Genomic DNA, 23,476 nt, shown 5'->3' with positions numbered 1-23,476 from the left:
CTTCTCATCGATAAAACATAGATATAGAGTTCATTCTATACACAGGGATACATTATCATAGTAGTTGGGATCTGCAACTATTCACTACATAGTTGGGATATGTTTATAAAATACACTTTATAGTTGGGATCTGTTTAAACTTTGCATTACATAGTTGGATCTGTTTATACTTATACACTACATAGTTGGGATCTGTTTATACTATTCACTACATAGTTGGGATCTGTTTATAAAATACACTTTTTAGTTGGGATATGTTTAAACTACTCATTACATAGTTGGGATCTGTTTATACTTAAACACTACATAGTTGGTATCTGTTTATAAAATACACTATATAGTTGGGATCTGTTTATACTTAAACACTACATATTTGGGATCTGTTTATACTTAAACACTACATAGTTGGGATCTGTTTATACTTATACACTACACAGTTGGGATCTGTTTATACTTATACACTACATTGTTGGGATCTGTTTATACTTTTACACTACATAGTTGGGATCTGTTTATACTTAAACACTATATAGTTGGGATCTGTTTATAATTAAACACTACATAGTTGGGATCTGTTTATACTTAAACACTACATATTTGGGATCTGTTTATACTTAAACACTACATAGTTGGTATCTGTTTATACTTAAACACTACATAGTTGGGATCTGTTTATAAAATACACTATATAGTTGGGATCTGTTTATACTTAAACACTACATAGATGGGATCTGTCTATACTTAAAACACTACATAGTTGGGATCTGTTTATACTTAAACACTATATAGTTGGGATCTGTTTATAATTAAACACTACATAGTTGGGATCTGTTTATACTTAAACACTACATATTTGGGATCTGTTTATACTTAAACACTACATAGTTGGAATCTGTTTATACTTAAACACTACATAGTTGGGATCTGTTCATAATTAAACACTATATAGTTGGGATCTGTTTATACTTAAACACTACATGGTTGGGATATATTAACTGTAACTCATAAATAGCTGGGATCTATTATTGATAAACACTACTCAAATATCAGGTTTTTCGGATGTTGTTAAATGCAATGGCAAAACTTGGCATTATTTGTTGTTTATCAGGCTTTTTTTTTAAATTGCGAATATGTGCAAACAGTAATTTCCAGCTTCTCCTATCTTAGAGCTTGTAAATCGTCTGGAAATTTTCCTAAAGTTTTGATAAACAGATTCACTGGTTTGTTCAGAATATGTTACTACTGGGTTTCCACTATTCTTTAAAAAACGTGTTATTAATATAACATTTTCAGTTTAAAATTGACAGAGTAACTTTTAATTTTGTTTATTGTATAACCGCTAGTAAGTATGTTCTGTTAAAACTGGTGAATCCTTTCCTCATAACTTTATGACGTTTTGAAAGGCCATGTGCACAAAAGCTGACCATATGCAATAAGATAGGCTAAAATGTGTTCGTTGCAAATCACGCATTACCCATAAAGTTATGAAAATCAATAGTTGGGACATGTCTATGAAATATACATACTTTTTATATAGGGTGTCTCTAAAAAAAATCTAATCTATTGTTTACAAGGAATCTTTTCACGTTTGAAGTTTCGGAAATCCTCAGATACGTTTGAGCTTTTTCCGAAGGATGTCAGAGCCTCTGATAGGAACCGATTTTTTTTTGACAATGGGAATATTATAGTCAAATTTCCGATCTACTGAACAAACGAAAATCTTATATCATGTTCTTACAAAACAATATTCACGATTGAAGTTCTGGAACAAACATTAAAAAAACGATTTCTTGATATCATCTTACAGGGTGTTTATTTACTAATTGTAATTTACAATTAGTTGAAATTGGTTGAAAACTGAGGCTGATACAAGGTTTTTGTTTACACCATTCGATAGAATTTTGTGGATATTTGTGCAAAAATAGAAAATCTGCCTAAAACTGAGGCTCTGTCATCAAACCTGCATCTGTGCATGGAAAACAAGATCAAGTTGATGCTAAATTCTTGGACATTTCCTTTCATGCATTTATAAAATTACAGTGTACTGTTGTAAAATCAATGTTTAAAGAAAATAAAAGATTAAGAGAATGAAGGAAGAGGAAACTGAACCCGAGATCTGGACTCTTCTTGATGCTGAACACCTAGAACAGGTTCTGAAATAATGTTTTTAGAAGTATTTTAGTTTTTAGATATATCATTTTATGTAGTCAGATATTTCAAGATTATTGAATCTAATTTTTAACCCCACATCAAGCTCACATAACTCTATAGTATATATAAAGGGTAGAATCTGTCCAACCTAACTCCGTAATATGTTCTAGTATTAGGATAGAAGGATAGATCTTTTCAACCTTACTCCGTATTCTATACAGATATATGTTCTTATAGGAGAAGAGGATAGAAATTCATAGGCGGTTTCAGAAAGGGGGGGGGTGGCAGTCAATTACCACCCCTGGGTAAACCCCCCCCCTAGATTTTTACAAAGTCATTTCTCATTTAAACTGTATTTTTATCTATATATGTAAATAAATGATAAAGTTTACTTACAAGTGACAACACTGTAGAAATAAAAATATATATAAAGGGTGAAATATTTGACATATTTGAGAGGAATCATTTCAAGTTGTAAATACAATGTATATTTAATTCTAAGAAACATTTACAAAATATATGTTCTAGTACTAGAATAGAAGGATAGAATCTATCCAACCTAACTCCGTAATCTATACAGATATATGTTTTATATTAGGAGAAGAGGATAGAATCTATCCAACCTAACGGTGTGGTAACAGTTCGCCCAATAACGTTTCACCCAATCACGTTTCACCCAAAACGTTTCACCCAATTTTAGGTAAAATAACGTTTCACCCAATAACGTTTCCCCCAATTCACGTTTCACCCAATACTACGTTTCACCCAAATTACGTTTCACCCAAATTATGTTTCACCCAAACTACACTTATTAAAGAGTTTCACCCAACTTTTTTTTATTCTTCTAAAACATACATTGCCGATGAGTTATGATTTCCGATCATAACTCAAAAACCCCCTACACCGATTTGCCTCAAATTTTGATTGGGAAAAACAAGAGAATTGTTGGAATGTTTTTAGATTGGTTAAAAAAATCTAATCTGAGTGGGTCGACTCATATATACAAATATATTAATGCAAATTGTTGTAAATCCACAACTTTTTTGTTCGAAATCTGCAAAACCACATTTAATCTGACCATGGCGGCACAGTTACATGTAGCTAAGTACATCTCCTCAAAAAGGGGGAAGCCCATTCTTATTGATCAAAATAGCCATGAATATCGACTCAAATCTGAAACAGGAGAGTATAGCCATGAATATCAACTCAAATCTGAAACAGGAGAGTCTAAATACTGGGAGAGTCAAAATAAATTTTGCAAGATTTTTTTTGGGTGAAACTCTTAAGTTAGTGTAGTTTGGGTGAAACGTGAGTTGGGTGAAATGTATTTTGGGTGAAACGTGAATTGGGTGAAACATTTTGGGTGAAACGTGATTGGGTGAAACGTTATTGGGCGAACTGTTACCACACCCAACCTAACTCTGTTTTCTGTGCAGATATATGTTCTAGCATTAGGAGAAGAGGATAGAATCTATCCAACCTAACTCTGTTTTCTGTACAGATATATGTTCTAGTATTAGGAGAAGAGGATAGAATCTATCCAACCTAACTCCGTATTCTATACAGATATATGTTTTATATTAGGAGAAGAGGATAGAATCTATCCAACCTAACTCTGTTTTCTGTACAGATATATGTTCTAGTATTAGGAGAAGAGGATAGAATCTATCCTTTCTAACTCTGTTTTCTGTATGAAGATATATGTTCTATTATTAAGAGAAGAGGATAGAATCTATCTAACCTTACTTATACAGATATATGTTTTGATATTAGGAGAAATAATAGAAACCAAACTTCGTATATTTTATAGATGCGTCTTATGATATCTGGAGATGAAAGTGGGATTGAGTCTACCCAACCTGACTCTGTGTTCAGCAGTTCTATGGGAGTAGATAAAGTATCCAAACCAGAGTTTTCTCTCATCTGCTGCAACCTCCTTGGTCATGAAAGGTTTAAAAAATTTTACTTTACTATAAAAATTAATCACCGTTTGCCGGCCTCATAAGTCTTCAATTCATATTGGTCTTCGTGTAGTTTTCCGTGACCTCCATCTTGTTTTTTATCACTCTGCAGAAAAGACCTTCTGTGTCTAAACGGTTAGTTTAAAAGATAACCCAATCCTATGCCTGGTTAGCATACATATATTTCTGCACTTGGTTTGTATCACCAACTTAGAGAGGTTTTATCAACTCCACACATTCTACTCTTTTTAACCCACTTTTCTCTTCCCAATGTTATCTCCTGCTCTTTTCAATCTGTTCTTTCCGTTTCCAGACCTTCCTTTTCTTTTAGCTCATCCGATCCTTCTGTTGCATGGCGTCAAACAATCAGAATATAGAAATATTCAATAACCTCATAAAATGCTAATGCTCTTTCTTATCTCGACCAGGGTTCAATCTGAAGTAAACTTATAGTTAACATATTGAAATTATTCAGTTTTAAAACTAAGAGAAAGAAATTGAGTCTTTGATATTTCAAACTTAGATTATTTGATCTAGCGGAATTCACACTTTGACATATCTAAGGTTGGGTTGCAGAGATATAGGGATTATCAAAACAGAGTTTGTGGAAAAGACTAATTTCCTCTATACTTGTTAAAAATACATTTATTTTAGGTTTGTTGAAGCAGCAGAGCGAATGTTTGATCTTGTTGCCAAAGGCGGCCAGGTAAACGCTAGAGATGGATTAGGTTTGATCTTGTTGCTAAAGGCGGCCAGGTAAACGATAGGTATAGATCGGGTTTGATCTTGTTGCTAAAGGCGGCCAGGTAAAAGCTAGGGATGGATCAGGTTTGATCTTGTTGTTAAAGGCGACCAGGTAAACGCTAGAGATAGATCAGGTTTGATCTTGTTGCTAAAGGCGACCAGGTAAACGCTAGAGATGGATCAGGTTTGATCTTGTTGCTAAAGGCGGCCAGGTAAACGCTAGAGATGGATCGGTGAGTACTGTATAGTTCTATTTACAATACAAAATATGAATATTATGAAAGGCATAATCTACCTAACTACCAAGTAAGCTCACTTGTATCCTTTAATCTTTTTATTTCTCGTGAACACTCCATTGAAGAAGAAAGAAACTATTAACTTTACATGTATTCATATATTTCTGTTTTTAAATTTACTTTTTTATTATAAATAAAAGATAAATATTATTTCTCAATTCTATTTTAGTTTATCACTTGGCCTAACCTACTGGACTTCTTCATAGGTAAGTTCAAATTTATCTGCTTTCCTTCTCAAAATATCTCCAACTCTAAATTCTCTCCAAACTCTTACTTTCTCCCTCCTTATATCTCTTAATTTTACTTTCTCCTTTCCTTCTAAACTCTGTTTCTAACATCCAAACAGTAGAAATATGATAACTTAATCAGTGCAAACCAGATAGAAGGAGAAGCTGAAATTTGTGCAACATTGCTGATATGACTTTGTGACCTTGTAGCTCCTTTAGTTTTGATTTTACGCACAAGTAAATTATTTGTTTACATATACTAGAAATTCAAAACATTTTGTTCTTCTGAATAGCTCTTCAATTAGAGTAGTTCAAAGAGCTTCTACCGTCTTTGGAGTAGTTATGATTGAAAATATATAAGATTTCAACCCTACGTGTAATTGTTCATATTTGTATGCTCCACACCTTCTCTTGTATATTCCAGGTAAAGAGAAGGAAGCTGAAAGGAATAAGAATATATTTCCAATGGTACATGATGGAGACTTCAAGGCCTGTCAGCACTCAAGGTATACAATTGTCAAGAAAATTATTCTAAAACTTTACAAAACTTAAAGTACGGCAGTAGACATAATTTCATTCCCAACCTTTAAATCTTCGTATGATCATGAATAAGTGAGATATCCCAGTTTTTCTAGCTGAAAATAGTTTATTTTAGATTGTAGTTTAATGGAGGAAATTATCCGAATTCAACATTTTTAAATAAAAAACGATGATATCTTCCTCCTATTTGATAGAGGTTTGAGTCACACATGCCTATTCATTAACGGGAGGGTCACTAAATTAACGTTTTCTTACGCTCCATTTTCTGTTGATTTTCTTTTCCTTTAAATAGAATAAAGCCTTCAATTCTTCTAAAAACAAGAAGAAAACAATTATCTTAAGAATTCAAATTAGATTTTCCGTTTCATAACAGTACTTAGTACATCCTTCTTACATCTACTGATCTGCATCGTTATGAGGAACGTTTTAAAATATTCAACGTTATTCAACTTTTAAGAGATTTCACAAGAGTCCCAATTCAAAATTGCATGCTAAACAATTGTGCTTTTATTAAATTATGCAAAAATTTTATTCTTTTATTCGTTTTTCAAATCGTTTTGGTTAATCAGAGAAAAATATTCACGTAATGTTGATTAAAGCAAACTTATTGAGAACACAATTTTGCAATTTAATTAATAAATCACATTCTTGTGAAACAATTTAAATGTAAAAAACTTAAATGTCTCAAAACGGGTCTTAAAGCGATGCCCAACAGTACTTACATGTACCTATACCCAGGGGGGATGATAGTTCTTTACCTGTGTGCTCAGTTAGCTGTACTGTGCACTTACATCTTTTTACTAATATTGATATACTATAGTTTAGGCCAGAATTAACTTATAATAAACAAATATGCAGTACGCTCTCGGTATAGTTTATGGCCTATAAAATTAGTAAAGGATTAGCGTACATCATCACTCTATACACTATAACCTCGTTGCCTATACCTCACACCATGTACATATTAGGAGAGAAACTATAGTGAAGATGATCCCTGTCTCCACCGGCTCATCCTTCGTCTACATCATCATCAGCAAGTTCGGCCACGTCGGGATATACGACGACAAGCTTCGTCTCCAGCGGAAATACGAGATCGATATTGATACTGATCCTGACTCCGACCTTGACGTTGGAGCTTCTGATCCAGGTTGGATTACGGATGCAATCTGGATGAATAACTCTAAACATATGGTTTATACATCATCGTTAAGGTATATTCTATAGCAGTGAAATATGTACAATTATTTTGCTATTTGGGAGAACAACATTCCGAAGTTTCTTTGTTTTTAAACAGATTTTATGAAAAATTCCTTGTTATTTAGCCAAATAATCAAAGTTTATTTATAATGAAATAATTTATTTGATTAATACTTTGGGTCAAACGTTTTAGGAAAATTTCTTTAGGATAATTTTTTATGAAAATAAAACTTTTTTTAAATCAAAAGAACTTTTTAAAAACCATTGATAAAACTTTTGAAGAATTTTTTGAGTTACCATTATGGTTTATGAAAAGATTTTGAAAATAAAACAATTACTAAATATTCAATACTTTTTTTAAACTTAATTTAAAGGAGCAACTTTTTAACAAATTCCTAATTGCACGATGCAAAAAAAATATTAGTTTTTTTCCTCAACTATAACTATTCATTCTTCATGTGACCGCATTATTTATACAGACTCACTTATTTCTAGTGACCGCATTATTTATACAGACTCACTTTATTTTAAGCCGGGACAAATATTGACTTGTGTTTGGATTTCAATAAAATAATAATATTATGATGTGAGATCATGAACCCATTCAAGTATAAAACAGGATATACATTTAAAATTAGCAACATTAGCAAAACCAACAAAATCAAAAGATTTTGAATCTTTGCCACAGGCTCAAATTTTCTAATTCCTATATCTTTTCAACCTTATTGTGTAGAAATTTGATATTTTAAACTAAGATTATTTGATCTCACAGAATTCATAGTCTCAAATATCTAAGTTTGCAACATTAGGCTGAAAAAATGTAGGAATTACAAAATCAGATTTTGAGTCAAAAACTTTATGTTATCTATGTCCAGGGGAGTCTTAGTCAAACCCACTGATTACCCGCGCTTTGTCATAAATTACGATTTTAGCTATTTTTCCCTGTATAAGTGGACCCTCTCAATCTAGAATCTCAAAACCGAGCTAAGACTTTTCCCGCGGCTCTCCCGAGTTCTCCAATCAAAATGTGGGTCAAATTAGTCCAGGGGTTCCTGAGTTATGATCGGAAAAACAAACAGAAAGACAAACAGAAATTACAACTTTATATAAATAGATATTGTTCATTAGTCTTTGAATATATCCTAGCTTAAACAGCTGAGTGAACCGAACGATAAGAAAGAGATACAAGTTCTAAAATTGAGAGATCATCCACATTTATAAATCTTAAGCCCGACACCATCTTACCCAATTAGCATTATCATTGCACTGGACAAGGTATTTAAGGACTCTAAGAAGGGTTCCCTGGTGACCTCCTCCAGGCATGCGGTAGGTAGTAGAAGTAGTTCCATTGACTTGAAGCATTAATTGGCTCCCTTATGTGTGATTGATTAATCGTCTTTGAGAAGGAAAATTGTCTTCTGTTTTTATTTTCAAACATGAACATTTTGAGATTGAGTTGATATGATTGATCTCGACATCATTTGGAAACTGAAAGTAAATATCCATATAAATATCTAAAGAATATTGTATAAATATCTAAAGAATATTGTATGCTTAAAATATTTTTTTTAGAACAATTCACTTCTTTGATGCATCCGCCTCTGTTCATTATGAAGAATATCGTGGATTTGGATTAAAAAATATACCAACATGTTTAGATTTCTGGTAAATTTACAATTCTATACATTAATTATATATACCAAAAAAAAGTGTAATGAAAAGAGTAATATTTGTTTACTATAAATGGGAACGCTTTATGTGAACACACTTCTTAAAGTAATACTGTGGCATTTTTAAATCATGATTTTGATTTTTTAGATATATATATTTTTTTTATCAAGGTATGACCCGGAGAAAGAGGATGGACCTAGTCTTCTGATGTTTGGAGATGATGGAGGAGGTCTATCTATTATTAGGTATGTGCAAAACTTTCAATCAGTCATTCAAGCACAAAATTTCAGGTTTTCTATCCCAGCCTCCGAACTATATATTCTATCAGGTTCTCCCAGCCTCCGAACTATATATTCTTTCAGGTTCTCCCATCCTTCAAACTCTCTATTCTATCAGGTTCTCCCATCCTTCAAACTCTCTATTCTATCAGGTTCTCCCATCCTTCAAACTCTCTATTATATCAGGTTTTCCCAGCCTCCGAACTTTATATTCTATCAGGTTTTCCCAGCCTCCGAACTTTATATTCTATCAGGTTTTCCCAGCCTCCGAACATTATATTCTATCAGGTTCTCCTAGCCTTCAAACTCTCTATTCTACCAGGTTTTCCCAGCCTTCAAACTCTCTATTCTATCAGGTTCTCCCAGCCTTCAAACTCTCTATTATATCAGGTTCTCCTAGCCTTCAAACTCTCTATTCTACCAGGTTTTCCCAGCCTTCAAACTCTCTATTATATCAGGTTTTCCCAGCCTTCAAACTCTCTATTATATCAGGTTCTCCCATCCTTCAAACTCTCTATTCTACCAGGTTCTCCCAGCCTCCGAACTATCTTTTCTATCTGTTTCCCCCTGCCTCCAAAACTATAAGATCTTTTGTAGTTTCTCTCAGCCTCCAAACTCTCCATTCTATCATGCTTTTCCAGCCTCCAAACACTCTATATTCTATCAAGTTCTCTGAGCCTCCAAAATATCTATTCTATCAGGTTCTCTCAGCCTCCGAACTATATAGTCTATCAGATTTTCCCAGCCTCCGAACTCTGTATTTTACCAGGTTCCCCCAGCCTCCAATACTATAAGTTCTTTAAGTCTCCGAAACTATAAATTCTATCAGGTTCTCCCAGCCTCCGAAATATATATTCTATCAGGTTCTCCAAGCCTCCGAAATATATATTCTATTAGATTCTCCCAGCCTCCGAACTCTTTGTTCAAGAAGGATGAAGTTGACAGTGTCCAGACACTGTTCTGGCAGAGGATGGAGAAACATACAGAGTACGCTACAATTCATTATACTCAGGTACTCCATTCATTACACACAGGTACTCCGTTTATTATACTAAGGTACTCTATTTGTTATACTCAGGTACTCCATTCATTATACTCAGGTACTCCATTCATAATACTTATGTACTCCATTTATTATACTATGGTAATCCATTCATTATACTCAGGTACTCCATTCTTTATACTTAACTACTCCATTCACTATACTCAGATTCTCAATTTACTTCACACAAGTACTCCATTCATTACAGATAAATATATAACCATTGATTTTATATATATATTCCATTACCTAGGGTGTGCATGGGGATGCAGTTAGTGGAATCAGATATCTCAGTGAAAACAGGAAAATAAAACTTTTTACGAGATTCTTTACCAAGAACCCATTAGTTTTAGTTTTATAAGAACTCTGGTATTTGGTTTTTGTTTGCAAAAAAGGCAAGCCCCCCCCCCCTCCCCTACTAACTTAAGTATGGTAGAATTTTTCAAGCAAAATACAAAGTAAAAGTTTTCAAAATTAGAACTGTTGTTACAACAAGTAGAGATAGCAGTTCATCTGTCATAATAACTCACATAGGAAATATTCAGCTTTTTTCTCCAAAACAATCTAATTCAATTTATAAACTTTGGAAAATCTGCCAAATATTTTAGTTTTGAAATGTACAAAGATAAAGTAAAAGATAAAAAGATAAAAGTGTTACTTGAACGTAAGAAAAAAACTGTCTATTTAGATGGAAAGTTTGATCAGTACATCTTTAAACTCGCCTGGGGGGTTCGATGCTTTGATATCAGGTTGTATTTAGGATTGTACATCTTGTAGAATAAATTATACTGAAGACTCTTAGTATTAAGAAAAGTATCTACAAAGTCCTGAACGCATAAAATAGTAAAGGAATTGAGTCTTTGTCACAAACTATGATTTTCTAATTTTGCATCCCAATTATTTCAAACTATGAGTTCTGCTAGATCAAAAAATCAGTATAGATTTTGTCTCATCCTTGGTGGGCAGCCCTGTATTTTCCAGGAATTTCATGTGGTATGCATGCAGTTTTGACTCTTGCCAACATTTCACTAAGAAACCAATTTTATGGGACAAACCGGACCATTAGAAACTTAAAACAAAATCTTTTATGCTCTTGAGTCATAGCAAATTTTAGTTAACTTAGTTATCTAAAGATTTATTTGGGCCTTATTAGCATATGTGATCGTTACCTATATAATAAAACAAGACATTCGTATATATAAATATGTTGCGTATAACCGGCCAAACAGCTGGACTGATTGGGCTAAAATGTTTTGTGGACACTCAAATTTTGTTTAACATTTTTTTTCTTTTTCCACGGGCAACGTCGGGCCCTTCAGTTAGTGTACGTATAAATATCTAGTCATATCTATGAAAAATAAAGACATCTATAATGGCTGCTTTTAACTGCACATCAAACAAAGCCCCAATAGTTATAATGGTTTTTGTCTTGCATTCTGGCCTCGACATTTTTGAGCGGTAAGTTTAGTTTTCCAAGAAGTGTACAATCCCTTTGTGTTGTTTATTGATTGAAAAGTGTTGAGACAGCAAATATTTGCTGGTTAAGATTACTAATCATCCCATTCTAAAGTACTGAGTTGGGAGTTCTGGCAACTGGAAGTAATGATATGAAAGTTAGATTATGGAACCCTGTAGTTACATCCAGGTATTCACCTAGCCTTTACAAACAGGGATACCGAAAAAGGATGAGACAGGAAAGACGACCGGAAACTTTTTAAATTAAGTATTCTGCCTTGAAATAGTCTTTTTATGGACTTTTTTATAATTGGGCAATGAGATAAACAAAGGAGTTGAGTTTTTGCCACAAACTCTGATTTTCTAATCTCTATATCTTTGTAACCCAATGTCATAGACCTTAGATATTTCAAACTATTAGTACTTAAAGATTAAATAATCTAAGTTTGAAATATCAAAGGTTTGCACCATCAGGTTGCAAAGATATTGGGAGCAGAAGATTTGAGTTTGTGGCAAAAACTCAATTCCTTCGCAGGGAATTATAAAGATAAGGAAACAGGCAGTATGAATTCCGTACAGTCGTTTCTCAAGTCTCATCTTTTGTGGGTGATCCTGTATATTTTAGACAATTACTCTGTCCCTCTAATATCGCCCTTTTTCTACTAAGTAAGATTTTTGTAAAACACTACGTTTTTCTGGTATTTTTTAATAATGTTATTTTATGTGGTATTTTTGAGACATACACTATATATACATACACCCTTGCAATGCAAATATATTGTAACTTTCTATAAAAGGGTTGTAAATGATTTATATTAGACGATATTTATAGACGTACTCAGGGGGGGGGGTAAGGAGGTTCAGCCCCTCTCTCTAGATCAGTAAAATCTATGGTTTCTAGGGGGTTTTCAGGCCTCCCGGACAAATTCCAGAGTACACCCCTAGTGACAAAAAATTATTTATTCCTCGACTTAAAATTTCTAAATATTTAGAGCAACCTCTGTTCTTAGCGGACATAAAGCTGGTATAATAGATCTCCGGCTCCGGGTTGAGAGAAAACTGCTCCTATCCTACTCCAAGGATGCTGTGCTCAAACTCTGGGATCTTAACAATGCTGTTATAATACAGACCTTGAGCCTACACTTTCCAGCTTTTTCAGTACTTGGAAAAGAGGTAATAATTATTTAACTTTTTTTTTTTACTTATTTAAAAGTCCAATTCGTCTTGAAAATCTTCGGTAAAATAGATTTTATAAAACTATTCCAGATTCTACCAAAACAGTCCCTGTAAACTAGTTTTAGATTATTACAATTAACCGAATAATTGCTGTCACTGGATTCAAATCTAAACTAGAAGGAAAAATACTTGGATATTTTTAGATTGAATTTGGCAAACCTGGAATCTATCTTGAACCCGGAGACGAGGATTCAGTCCTGGCACTCTGCTGTGAACATATTACTCAGATCAGGTATTCTTCTCCTGGTGTCCTGGTATCCTGGTGCCCAGGTATCGTGGTGTCCGTGTATCGTGGTGTCTAGGTATCCTGGTGTCCAGGTATCCTGGTTTCCAGGTATCCTGGTTTCCAGGTATCCTGGTTTCCAGGTATCCTGGTGTCCAGGTATCCTGGTGTCCAGGTATCCTGGTGTCCAGGAATCCTGGTGTCCAGGTATCCTGGTTTCCAGGTATCCTGGTGTCCAGGTATCCTGGTGTCCAGGTATCCTGGTGTCCAGGTATCCTGGTGTCCAGGTATCCTGGTGTCCAGGTATTCTGGTGTCCAGGTATCCTGGTGTCCAGGTATCCTGGTGTCCAGGTATCCTGGTGTCCAGGTATCCTGATGTCCAGGTATCCTGGTATCCTGGTGTCATTCTGGTGTCCAGGTATCCTGGTGTCCAGGGATCCCGGTGTCCAGATATCCTGGTGTCCAGGTATCTTGGTGCCCAGGTATCCTGGTGTCCAGGTATCCTGGTGTCCAGGTATCCTGGTGTCCAGGTATCCTGGTGTCCAGGTATCCTGGTGTCCAGGAATTCTGGTGTCTAGGGATCCTGGTGTCCAGGGATCCTGGTGTCCAGGGATCCTGGTGTCCAGGGATCCTGGTGTCCAGGGATCCTGGTGTCCAGGGATCCTGGTGTCCAGGAATCCTGGTGTCCAGGTATCCTGGTGCCCGTGGCCAAGTATGCAAGGTGCCATGTAGATATTTGGTACAAAGGTAGGACATTACAAAGGTAGGACAATACAAACGTCGGACTTACAAACGTAGGACTGGTACAAACCTCGGATTAGTACAAACGTCGGACCAGCACAAACGTCGCACCGGCACAAACGTCGGACGGGTACATTTATAAGGAAAAACGTCGGACTTTAAATAAGTTTGAAAAAAGGCCATTGCTATAAGAAGTAAATGAAAAATTACTCACTTATTGTTATACAAATCAAATACAAATGACTAAAGTCTCATCCTTTGAAGGTAGCACTGTATAAAACAACAGACCAAAAAGGATTTGAGTTGAATCGTCACAAACTCGATCTGATGTTTCAATGCCTGTATCTTTGCAAACCGACGTCGTATAACATTTAATATTTCAACCTATGAAATATATGAGATCAAACAGTTTAAGTTTGAAAGTATTAAAGGTTAATACCATTACCAGGTTGCAAAGATATAGGGATAAGAATATTTAAGTTAGTGGCAAGTACTCAGTTCCTTTGGGTAAATTTTTCTTAGACCAGTCGATATTAAAGGAAATAACTTTTTTTTAATCTTAAAATTCAATTTTTTCCCCCCTTAGTACAACGTTTGTACTGGTCTGACGTTTGTAAGTCTTAGGTTTGTACCGTCCGACGTTTGTCCTGGTCCAACGTTTGTAATGTCCGACGTTTGTAAGTCTTAGGTTTGTACCGTCTGATGTTTGTACTGGTACCTAGATATTTAGGTATTACAGTATCCAGGATGCAAGGTATCAGCGGTTGCATTTGGTATGTTGATAGAAGCATCATATAAAAGCATGTCTAAACAACTCTGTAGTCCGTAACTTCAGGGTATAAATAACAGTTCGTAACAGTGCAGTGTATAGATGTCGATGGACCTGACACTCAGTTTTACATTTAGATCAAACTATGGTTTTGAACTTTTCTCCCCCTAGACTCGAGTTAGGATTTATATAATTTTGTCTTGGTCCAGGTTGACCGAGGAGAAGACTGAGATAAAATCTGAATCTGACTCCGAGGACGAATCTGAACCTATACCTCAACCTGAACAAAGCAGTGGCTCAATGAAAGGAGAAACTGAATCTAAATCTGCTAGTTCTGAGAAGGTTTGGTTTTATAGATGGTTTCCGGTTTTCATCAATTGTTTAGGACAAAGGAATTGAGTCTTTTCCACAAGCCCAAATTTTTTAATCTCTATATTTTTGATGATGTACACCTCTTATATTTTAAAATTAGAATATTTGATCCAATGAATTAATAGTTTTAACTAGTGCACGACATTCGGTTGCAAAGATATAGGAATTAGAACATTTGAGTTTCTGGCAAGAACTCGGCTTCTTTCCGGTCGAGTTTTCTGATTTTAAACTATTTGGAAAATATAATACGGAAACCCCACATAGTCACGTAATTAGATATCAGCCAAGGAAAGTAAAAGCGAGGATGGTTTAAACATGAATATATGAATCGTTAGAATTATTGCAGAGATTAAGCAGAGAGGATAATTGAGGTAGCTGTAGTTTTGCATTGACCACTTGTATTACTGTATAATTAACCTAAGGAAGGAGTACTTATTATTTTCGTATGATGGGATAGGCATTTCTTGATCTTAAAGGTTTTCTTCAGCAAATGTGAAAAGCAAATTCTCTGTTAATGCCCGAGTTGTGGCACTGTAAACTAGACAGAAGAACAGGTTATGTTACACTACTACTGCGACTTTGTGACCTCGTAGCTCCTCTAGTTTTGATATTGTACACACAGGCATGAGATTAGCACGTTAGACAAGTTATATATCAGAAGTTTAAAACATTTTTGCTCTCTCTCCTCATATAGCTCTTCAATAAGAAGAGTTATGATTAAGTTCAAAGGGAGTGTTCGCAAAAAATGAAATAGCGTCCATACAAATTCCGAAAATTTCAACACTCAATTTGGATCGTAAAAAATCAATTTATTTCCAAACAAATCATTCAGATATTACAACCAATAACCATCGAACTATATACGAATGCGTCGAAAAAAGGTCGATGACTATTGTTTGTAATATCTGAATAATTTGTTTGGAATTGTATTGATTATTTTACGATCCGAGTTGAATGTTGCAACTTTCTGAATTTGTATGGACGCTATGCTCTTTAGCATGAGTCGTTTTTAACAATTTTCTGTTTTTAGACGCAACAGATAGATTAGTAGCGATGAAAGCGCTTATTTTTCTCCGTAAGCCTATACCCCCTTTCAGTTTTCGTGAACACTCCCTTTAAAACATGTAACATTTCAATCTAACGTGCAATTTACTTTAGTTTGTTTTGGCAGATATAAAATTATAGATATGAATATTGAATATATAGATTTAGGACAAACTTAAATGTTTAGTCAAGGAGTTAGTAACTCTTCTGTTTTGTGTTTGAAACAAAAACATTGTTTCCTATTTTCCTGCTTGGTCTTTATTCAAATTCGACACGCGATTGGACAAATTCTTAGCAATAATTGTTTGCAGCTAACTCTATCCATATAGATTTTGAAAGAAAAGGCATGGTAGACCTCAGATATTTCAAACTATGAATTCTGTGAGATCAGATAAAATTCTAAGTTTGAAATATATTGGGATTAAAAAATTTGAGTTTGTGGCATAGACTTAATTTCTTTGGGTTGTAAAAGGCTTACAAAACTTTTTGTTTCGGAAAATTTTAATTACTTAAAATAAAAAGCACATTTTGTAAATAGGCTTTGTTTACAAAGAAAAGACGAAAAAGATTAAAAAGAGTAAACAATATAATCAAACATAAAGGATGTCGAAAATCGGCGCGAATTAAAAAGATGCTTAGAAATGCTCGTTTTGGGTAGAACCTATATCTTTTTCACAACCCATAAAGCCTATCTTATTTTTTCAATATTACAAACAAATCTTTACTCTTTATTTCTAAAAGTTGTTAGTTCATCGTCGAAAAATGCTAACAATCCACCACAAGTTATATAAAATGTAATGTAAACAATAAATATGTAACTTTCCTTTTCCTTTCCTTTTCTCTTCCTTATTCTTCCTTATTCTATTCCTTATTTCTTTTAGAATTCGGGGGAAATAATCCCACAACCTCTTTTTTGGAGGTTTTTAAATATTTTCTCCTGAAACACTTAATTGGGTATGTTTTTATTCTTTTTTATAAATAGATAGTTAATTTCTTTAAAAAAAAATACATCAGATTCGCTACAATGCGTACTAAACTAAATCTAAACTTCATAGAATATATTTATGTATTTTTGGGTAAATGCATATTTGATATTTACTGCTAGAATATCTTCATGGACAAATTTTCTACCTTCTGTTAAAGATTTAAAAATTATTTAAAATGTTTTAAAACGTATCAAAATAAAACTTGAAAAACCACTGTAAGACTTCAGAGAAGTTTAAAAGTCAGCACAAAGTTTGAATTAGAAAAGAAAGATTAGTTTTCTTATCAAACCTCTTTCTTTATGTTTGAGTATTATTTTATCATACATCAATATTTCAGGGCATATCTCTACTATCATACAACAAAGAAAATTTTTAAAAGAAAAAAATCCTTTAAACATTTTTAAAAAATCTTTAAAACAGAAAAAAAAGTCTTTACAGAATAAAAAAATTTATTACAAACAAAACTCCAAGTAGGGAAACAACTTTATCGAAACATAAAATTTTTATCGAAACATAAAATCTTTATCAAAACATAAAATCTTTATTGAAACATAAAATCTTTATTGAAACATAAAATCTTTATCGAAACATAAAATCTTTATACATAAAATCTTTATTGAAACATAAAATCTTTATTGAAACATAAAATCTTTATTGAAACATAAAATCTTTATCGAAACATAAAATCTTTATTGAAACATAAAATCTTTATTGAAACATAAAATCTTTATTGAAACATAAAATCTTTATTGAAACATAAAATCTTTATTGAAACATAAAATCTTTATCGAAACATAAAATCTTTATCGAAACATAAAATCTTTATCGAAACACAAAATATTTATTGAAGCATAAAATATTCATCGAAACATAAACTTCTTTATAACATTAAACAAACTTCATGCACTTATTCAAAACCAAAAAGTTTGAAGAAACTGCAAACGATAATCATCACTATAAAGTGGGTGACCTGCACCGCGCATAGCGTTTTAGAGAATGTGATCTCATTTTTTTACCCTTCCTGTTTTTATATGTAATGGATAAACTATATGGATTCGTCCTGAGCTGGAAAATTTTGTATTGTCCAGGAATTCAGTTTCTGAACTTGATTTTCAGTGGTTAAACTTTACAGAAGAAATCATAAATTTACGTCCAGGAATTCAGTTCCTCAACTTAATATCCAGTGCATGGTCAGATGTTTAAGAAGACAGGTTCAACTTCTGAAATGATAAATCTAAGTCTAAATCTAATCCTAGACTTGGTTGTAGATTCAAAACAAAAATTCCCAGCTCTGTATTTGTCGGACTCAAATTCATCAATTCTCGGTTTAAGTGCTTCTATTTTATGTGTCGGTTTGTTTGTTTGTGACCAATAAACGTCAAAACATCTGAACGAAAATGGAAAATATTTGGGATTTTTTTTTCTATTGCGCAAATTCGAAAAGAAAATCCGCCAACATTTTTAAATGATTTAAAATGGCCCACTTTCAGAGCAACAGATAAAAGCTAAAATTATTTACAGGAAAGCCTAGTGTCATAAATTTTAATAGAAATTCAGGACTTAAGGATAGAATCTAAAAGAAGGATCCAAAGGTTGAAAATCCAGACATTTTTAGTGTATTTTCACAATTTATTATAATAAACATATTACATAAATGTATTTATTGTATATAACCCCCCAATAGAAAAGATAGAAATAACAAGGAATACATGATAAGATGTACACAAGATACTGTATTTAACGCTGCACATTCACAATATGGGTTCATAATACAGGGTGTCTTAAAAACATTAATTAATGTCGGAGCCTCCTTTCAGAAGCTATTTACTTAATTTGACAATAAAATTATCTTTTAAAAATTACTGATCTATTAATTGTATAAAAAAGCGTATCATGTTCGTATCAAATTGTATCCACTTTTTGAACTTTGTGAAATCCTCTGATGATTAAAATTTATAGCAGAGTAATTGATGGCAAATCTTGTATTTACGTTGACCATTTAATCTTTTAATAAAGCTCTTTGCTCATAATATATAGCTGGCCAATCGGCTGGACAAAATTGACTGAACACTTTTTGAGGGAATCCATGGGTACCTGGGGGTTACATAGGCTTTTTGAGGGAATCCATGGGTACCTGGGGGTTACATTGGCTTTTTTTTTGAAATTCCATAAGCAACGCTGGGAACCTTCAGCTAGTATTTTTAAAGGAGAATATTCAGGAGGTGTCTGAGCTTGAAGCTGTTCAAGATAATCTGGAACAGGTGAAAGAGGTCAAGGATGCAGTTATTGAGGAGGTTTCTCAGATTGAACCTGTTCAAGGTAATCTGGAACAGGTGAAGGAGTTCAAGGATGCAGTTATTCAGGAGATGGTGAAGGAAGATATTAAACTATCTATTCATAAAAGGTAAAGGATTTGATTACTCTTCTCAATTTCAATTTTTAAAATCGCTTTATCTTTACAACCTAATCACACTGAACTAGACAGAAGGAAAAGGTCAAATTTCTGCGACAACACTGGTATGACTTTGTTCCCTCGTAGCTCCTGTAGTTGAGATTACATATTAGAAATTCAAAACGTTTTATCAATAACTCTACGATAAAAGGAGGTACGATTGAAAATATATAACATTTCAAGCTAACGTGCAATTTACTTCAGTTTGACGTGTGATAGTGTAAATTTTAATATATTGAAACAGGTCGAATCCGGTTGGAAAGTTATTATAATTAGAGTATGAGAAGAGTAATCAGTTCCTTGCTACATGTTGATATTCTATTTTTTACTACATATTAAAACTAGGTTTACTATCAAGGTCGGAGAAAACTGAGAGCTCTGATTCCTGGGTCTCAACCCGGAGTATAGTTGACAGAAAAAGATTAAAAAAATTAGGAATGATCTCATCATTCAACTGCTCACACAAACACACGTTCCTTCCCACTCGACAAACTGTTTTCTTTTCAAAATGCAAAAATTAAAACCTATGCAAGTGTTCTTTGTATAGTCATTCATGACACAGATTTGCAATATTTACATTTGTGTGTTAGAAATGTGTTTAAACTTCATGTTAGATCAACAATATTTCCGGATGCAGGAGTGGCAGGACAGGACGCATTTCTCCGGGATCGACCTGAGCTGAACAATATTGTTCTCCCGGAGTACAAACCTTACAGGGTTTTTAGAGAACCAAATATCAATCCGTTCTCTAAAACTTTGAATCAGTTGCGGGTAGAAAAGTACTTGGATACATCACATTTTAGGTAAATACTTGACATTGGTATTCTTTAAACTTAGGTCTGATTAAACATGAAGGAGAAAACTTGAAATATTTGACTAAAAACTGGAGTGCTTAGACATTTTAACCGTAAAAACGCTTGTAATTTGTAGTAACCTTGTATGAATGCTGTTTGATATTTTTAAAATAATATTATCTTATTTGTTATTGAAATATTTAAATAACTATGGAATTATTGGATTGTGAGCTCATTCTGATTCGTCCGCACAAATGTGTACTGAACTTAAAGTAAAGACGACTCAAAAATTATTAATCAAATCGTTGGAACATACAGTTATGCACAATAAATTCGTTATGCGATCAATGGAAAAAGTCAATACAAAATTTTAATATTACGTTACTTCTTTGTTATTTTCATTTTTTAAATGAAAGCAATTATTAATTTTGGTACCAAAGGAAACAGGCCTCTCAGGACTCAATTTTTATTTAGAAAAATTAAGAATATCTACGTTATACTTAATCAGACAAAGGTTCAGAGCAGAGATAAGAGAGTTGTAGAGATCGATTATTAGCTAAAGTTTGCGATATTTTCCACAGCATGTTCTATTGTGTACAAGTACTGTACACGACCAATCAGCAAACATCTGTATTCAGGGATATTTAAGGATCCTTTAGATACGAAACACAAAATCTTCAAAAAAAAAGACTGAATTCATAAATGTTATGTTTCATGTTTGAAAAAGGAGTATTTCTTTAAAAGTTGTAACTTAGGCCTACGTAGCCCACCCTGTGAAAGGAGATAAGCAGTCTGGTGGTTCAGAGGTTTAGGTTGTTATTCAGACATTCCACTCTATTCATAAAAATCACTTGATAGTAAGTCTGATATGTGAACTAAAAGTTCACGGAATGAATAATATTGGATTGATTGCTGATTTATGAGCTAGTCATGAATTATTAACAACATAGATATAGTAAGTACACAAAGGAGCTGAGTCATACTCGTCAGGAAAATATTAAAGTGTGAACTTAGATTATTAATACACGTAGATAGTCATAGCAAACTATAATATTACCATGTTTAGGAAACTAATAAACTATAATACTGCCTTCTTTAGGAAAGTAGCAAAGGATAATTTTGCCTTGTTTAGGAAACTAGCAAAGGATAAGTTTAGGAAACTAGCAAACTATAATATTGCCTGGTTTAGGAAACTAATAAACTATAATACTGCCTTCTTTAGGAAACTAGCAAACTATAATAATGCCTGGTTTAAGAAACTAGCACACTATAATACTGCCTTCTTTAGGAAACTAGCAAACTATAATATTGCCTGGTTTAGGAAACTAATAAACTATAATACTGCCTTCTTTAGGAAACTAGCAAACTATAATATTGCCTGGTTTAAGAAACTAGCAGACTATAATATTACCATGTTTAGGAAACTAGCAAAGGATAATATTGCCTGGTTTAGGAAACTAACAAACTATAATATTGCCTTGTTTAAGAAACTANACATGCCCTTCATGGCTCTAGAAATACATGGTCTACAAGAGATAAATATTCGTGAAGATCTTCCTCATTCTGATAACATGAAAGTCAGGTCAGAGCTAAGATTTAAAAACATAAACCTAAGTAAAACCCGGTTTTAGCGTCTATTTACGCCGATGTAAAGCCCGACCTAAGACTGAATAAAGTTTAAGCTGGACCGGTTTTAGTTAAAACTGATCTGAATTTTTTTGTTACAATGCTGAGGACTTGCTATTTTAGGAACCGTAGCTTGTAAATTTTGTTTCAATGTTACTTTTTTAATTTTAAATTTCGTAATTAATTTTTAGTGTCAAAATTTACAAATCCAAGGTATTGAAAATGCGCGAATGGGCCGAATCATGATCATGTTCAACCAATTAGAGGCCATCGGGGTCAGAAAAGCAAAGTTTAGACCCGAGCAGAGAACTGGGACTGCTTGAGATTACGAAAATGTGGGGTTTACTTTGAAAATCTCAACTCATCTTATTCAAGTATACATGCAAATTTGGCTGGCATGTTTGTTTGTTCGTTTGTTTGATGGATGCCTTGGCCCTATATAAGTAATTTCAGTCTGGTCAGGGTTCGCCCTTTAAATTACAGGGTGTTCTGTAGAACAAGAATAACCAATAACTATCTAGAAATTCTTGACTATTGAATTTCATAATTTGAGTATGATTTTGATTAAAATTTGTCAAGATAAAAGGAGGACCAAGGTTTCCGGAATACCTTGTAATTTAACACTTACATGATTAGAAACAAATGATTACTGGGACACCCTTCAGGGTTTGGTCTTCGCTTTTAATTTTTCCATGTTCAGAGGGATAAAGATCAGAAATATTGATGATCTCCTGGAGGCAAACCTTGATTGGGGAACCTTGGATACTAAACCTGGTAACAAGGATTAGTCTTTTCTAGATATATACAGAGGACTAGTCTACTCTATATACAGAGGACTAGTCTACTCTATATATAGAGGACTAGTCTACTCTATATACAGAGGACTAGTCTACTCTATATATGGAGGAATAGTCTACTCTATATATAGAGGACTAGTCTACTCTATATACAGAGGACTAGTCTACTCTACATATAGAGGACTAGTCTACTCTATATATAGAGGACTAGTCTACTGTATGTACAGAGGACTAGTCTACTCTATATATGGAGGACTAGTCTACTCTATATGTAGAGGACTAGTCTACTCTATATATAGAGGACTAGTCTACTCTATATACAAAGGACTAGTCTACTCTATATATGGAGAACTAGTCTACTCTATATATAGAGGACTAGTCTACTCTTTATACAGAGGACTAGTCTACTCTATATATAGAGGACTAGTCTACTCTATATACAGAGGACTAGTCTACTCTATATATAGAGGACTAGTCTACTCTATATATAGAGGACTAGTCTACTATATATATAGAGGACTAGTCTACTCTATCTATAGAGGACTAGTCTACTCTATACATAGAGGACTAGTCTATTCTATATATAGGGGACTAGTCTACTATATATATATATATATATAGAGGACTAGTCTACTCCATATACATATAGAGGATTAGTCTACTCTATATATAGAGGACTAGTCTACTCTAAATGTAGAGGACTAGTCTACTCTATATATAGGGGACTAGTCTACTCTATATATAGCGGACTAGTCTAATAAATATACAGAGGACTAGTCTAATATATATACAGAGGACTAGTTTACTATATATATAGAGGAATAGTCTGCTATATATACAGAGGACTAGTCTACTATATATATATATATATATA

At 33.5% G+C, this 23,476-nt stretch overlaps 2 protein-coding genes across 2 annotated transcripts; both read left to right on the top strand.

Annotated features, from left to right (window-relative positions):
- Nucleotides 1-2,078: 2,078 nt before the first annotated feature.
- Nucleotides 2,079-10,468, top strand: LOC111696049 (uncharacterized). Its single transcript, XM_023465572.1, has 10 exons — nt 2,079-2,150; nt 3,962-4,101; nt 4,767-4,818; nt 5,322-5,358; nt 5,804-5,885; nt 6,888-7,130; nt 8,689-8,781; nt 8,958-9,032; nt 9,963-10,077; nt 10,361-10,468. Exons 1-10 carry the CDS (start codon nt 2,088-2,090, stop codon nt 10,466-10,468), a joined length of 1,008 nt encoding a protein of 335 aa, XP_023321340.1. The 5' UTR covers nt 2,079-2,087.
- Nucleotides 10,469-10,798: 330 nt separating this feature from the next.
- LOC111696058 (uncharacterized) lies at nt 10,799-19,865 on the top strand. Its single transcript, XM_023465581.1, has 7 exons — nt 10,799-10,856; nt 11,678-11,752; nt 12,555-12,735; nt 12,942-13,030; nt 14,741-14,873; nt 19,153-19,252; nt 19,744-19,865. The coding sequence occupies exons 2-7, from the start codon at nt 11,715-11,717 to the stop codon at nt 19,791-19,793; spliced, it is 591 nt and encodes a 196-aa protein (XP_023321349.1). The 5' UTR covers nt 10,799-10,856; nt 11,678-11,714; the 3' UTR covers nt 19,794-19,865.
- Nucleotides 19,866-23,476: the final 3,611 nt, after the last annotated feature.

Source organism: Eurytemora carolleeae, unplaced genomic scaffold, assembly GCF_000591075.1.
Source record: "Eurytemora carolleeae unplaced genomic scaffold, Eaff_2.0 scaffold113, whole genome shotgun sequence".
NCBI classification, from domain to species: domain Eukaryota; kingdom Metazoa; phylum Arthropoda; class Copepoda; order Calanoida; family Temoridae; genus Eurytemora; species Eurytemora carolleeae.
This window is presented reverse-complemented; position numbering and strand designations above follow the sequence as displayed.

What these genes read in the sequence shown, in the direction of transcription:
- LOC111696058 (XM_023465581.1), top strand. Translation starts at nt 11,715, where the DNA reads ATGAAAGTTAGATTATGGAACCCTGTAGTTACATCCAG. An exon ending in GAACATATTACTCAGATCAG is followed by an intron (nt 13,031 to 14,740) that starts GTATTCTTCTCC and finishes GTCTTGGTCCAG; the next exon opens with GTTGACCGAGGAGAAGACTG. An exon ending in TCAGATTGAACCTGTTCAAG is followed by an intron (nt 19,253 to 19,743) that starts GTAATCTGGAAC and finishes TTTACTATCAAG; the next exon opens with GTCGGAGAAAACTGAGAGCT.
- LOC111696049 (XM_023465572.1), top strand. Translation starts at nt 2,088, where the DNA reads ATGAAGGAAGAGGAAACTGAACCCGAGATCTGGACTCTTCTTGATGCT. An exon ending in AAGGCCTGTCAGCACTCAAG is followed by an intron (nt 5,886 to 6,887) that starts GTATACAATTGT and finishes TGTACATATTAG; the next exon opens with GAGAGAAACTATAGTGAAGA. An exon ending in GTTTATACATCATCGTTAAG is followed by an intron (nt 7,131 to 8,688) that starts GTATATTCTATA and finishes TATTTTTTTTAG; the next exon opens with AACAATTCACTTCTTTGATG.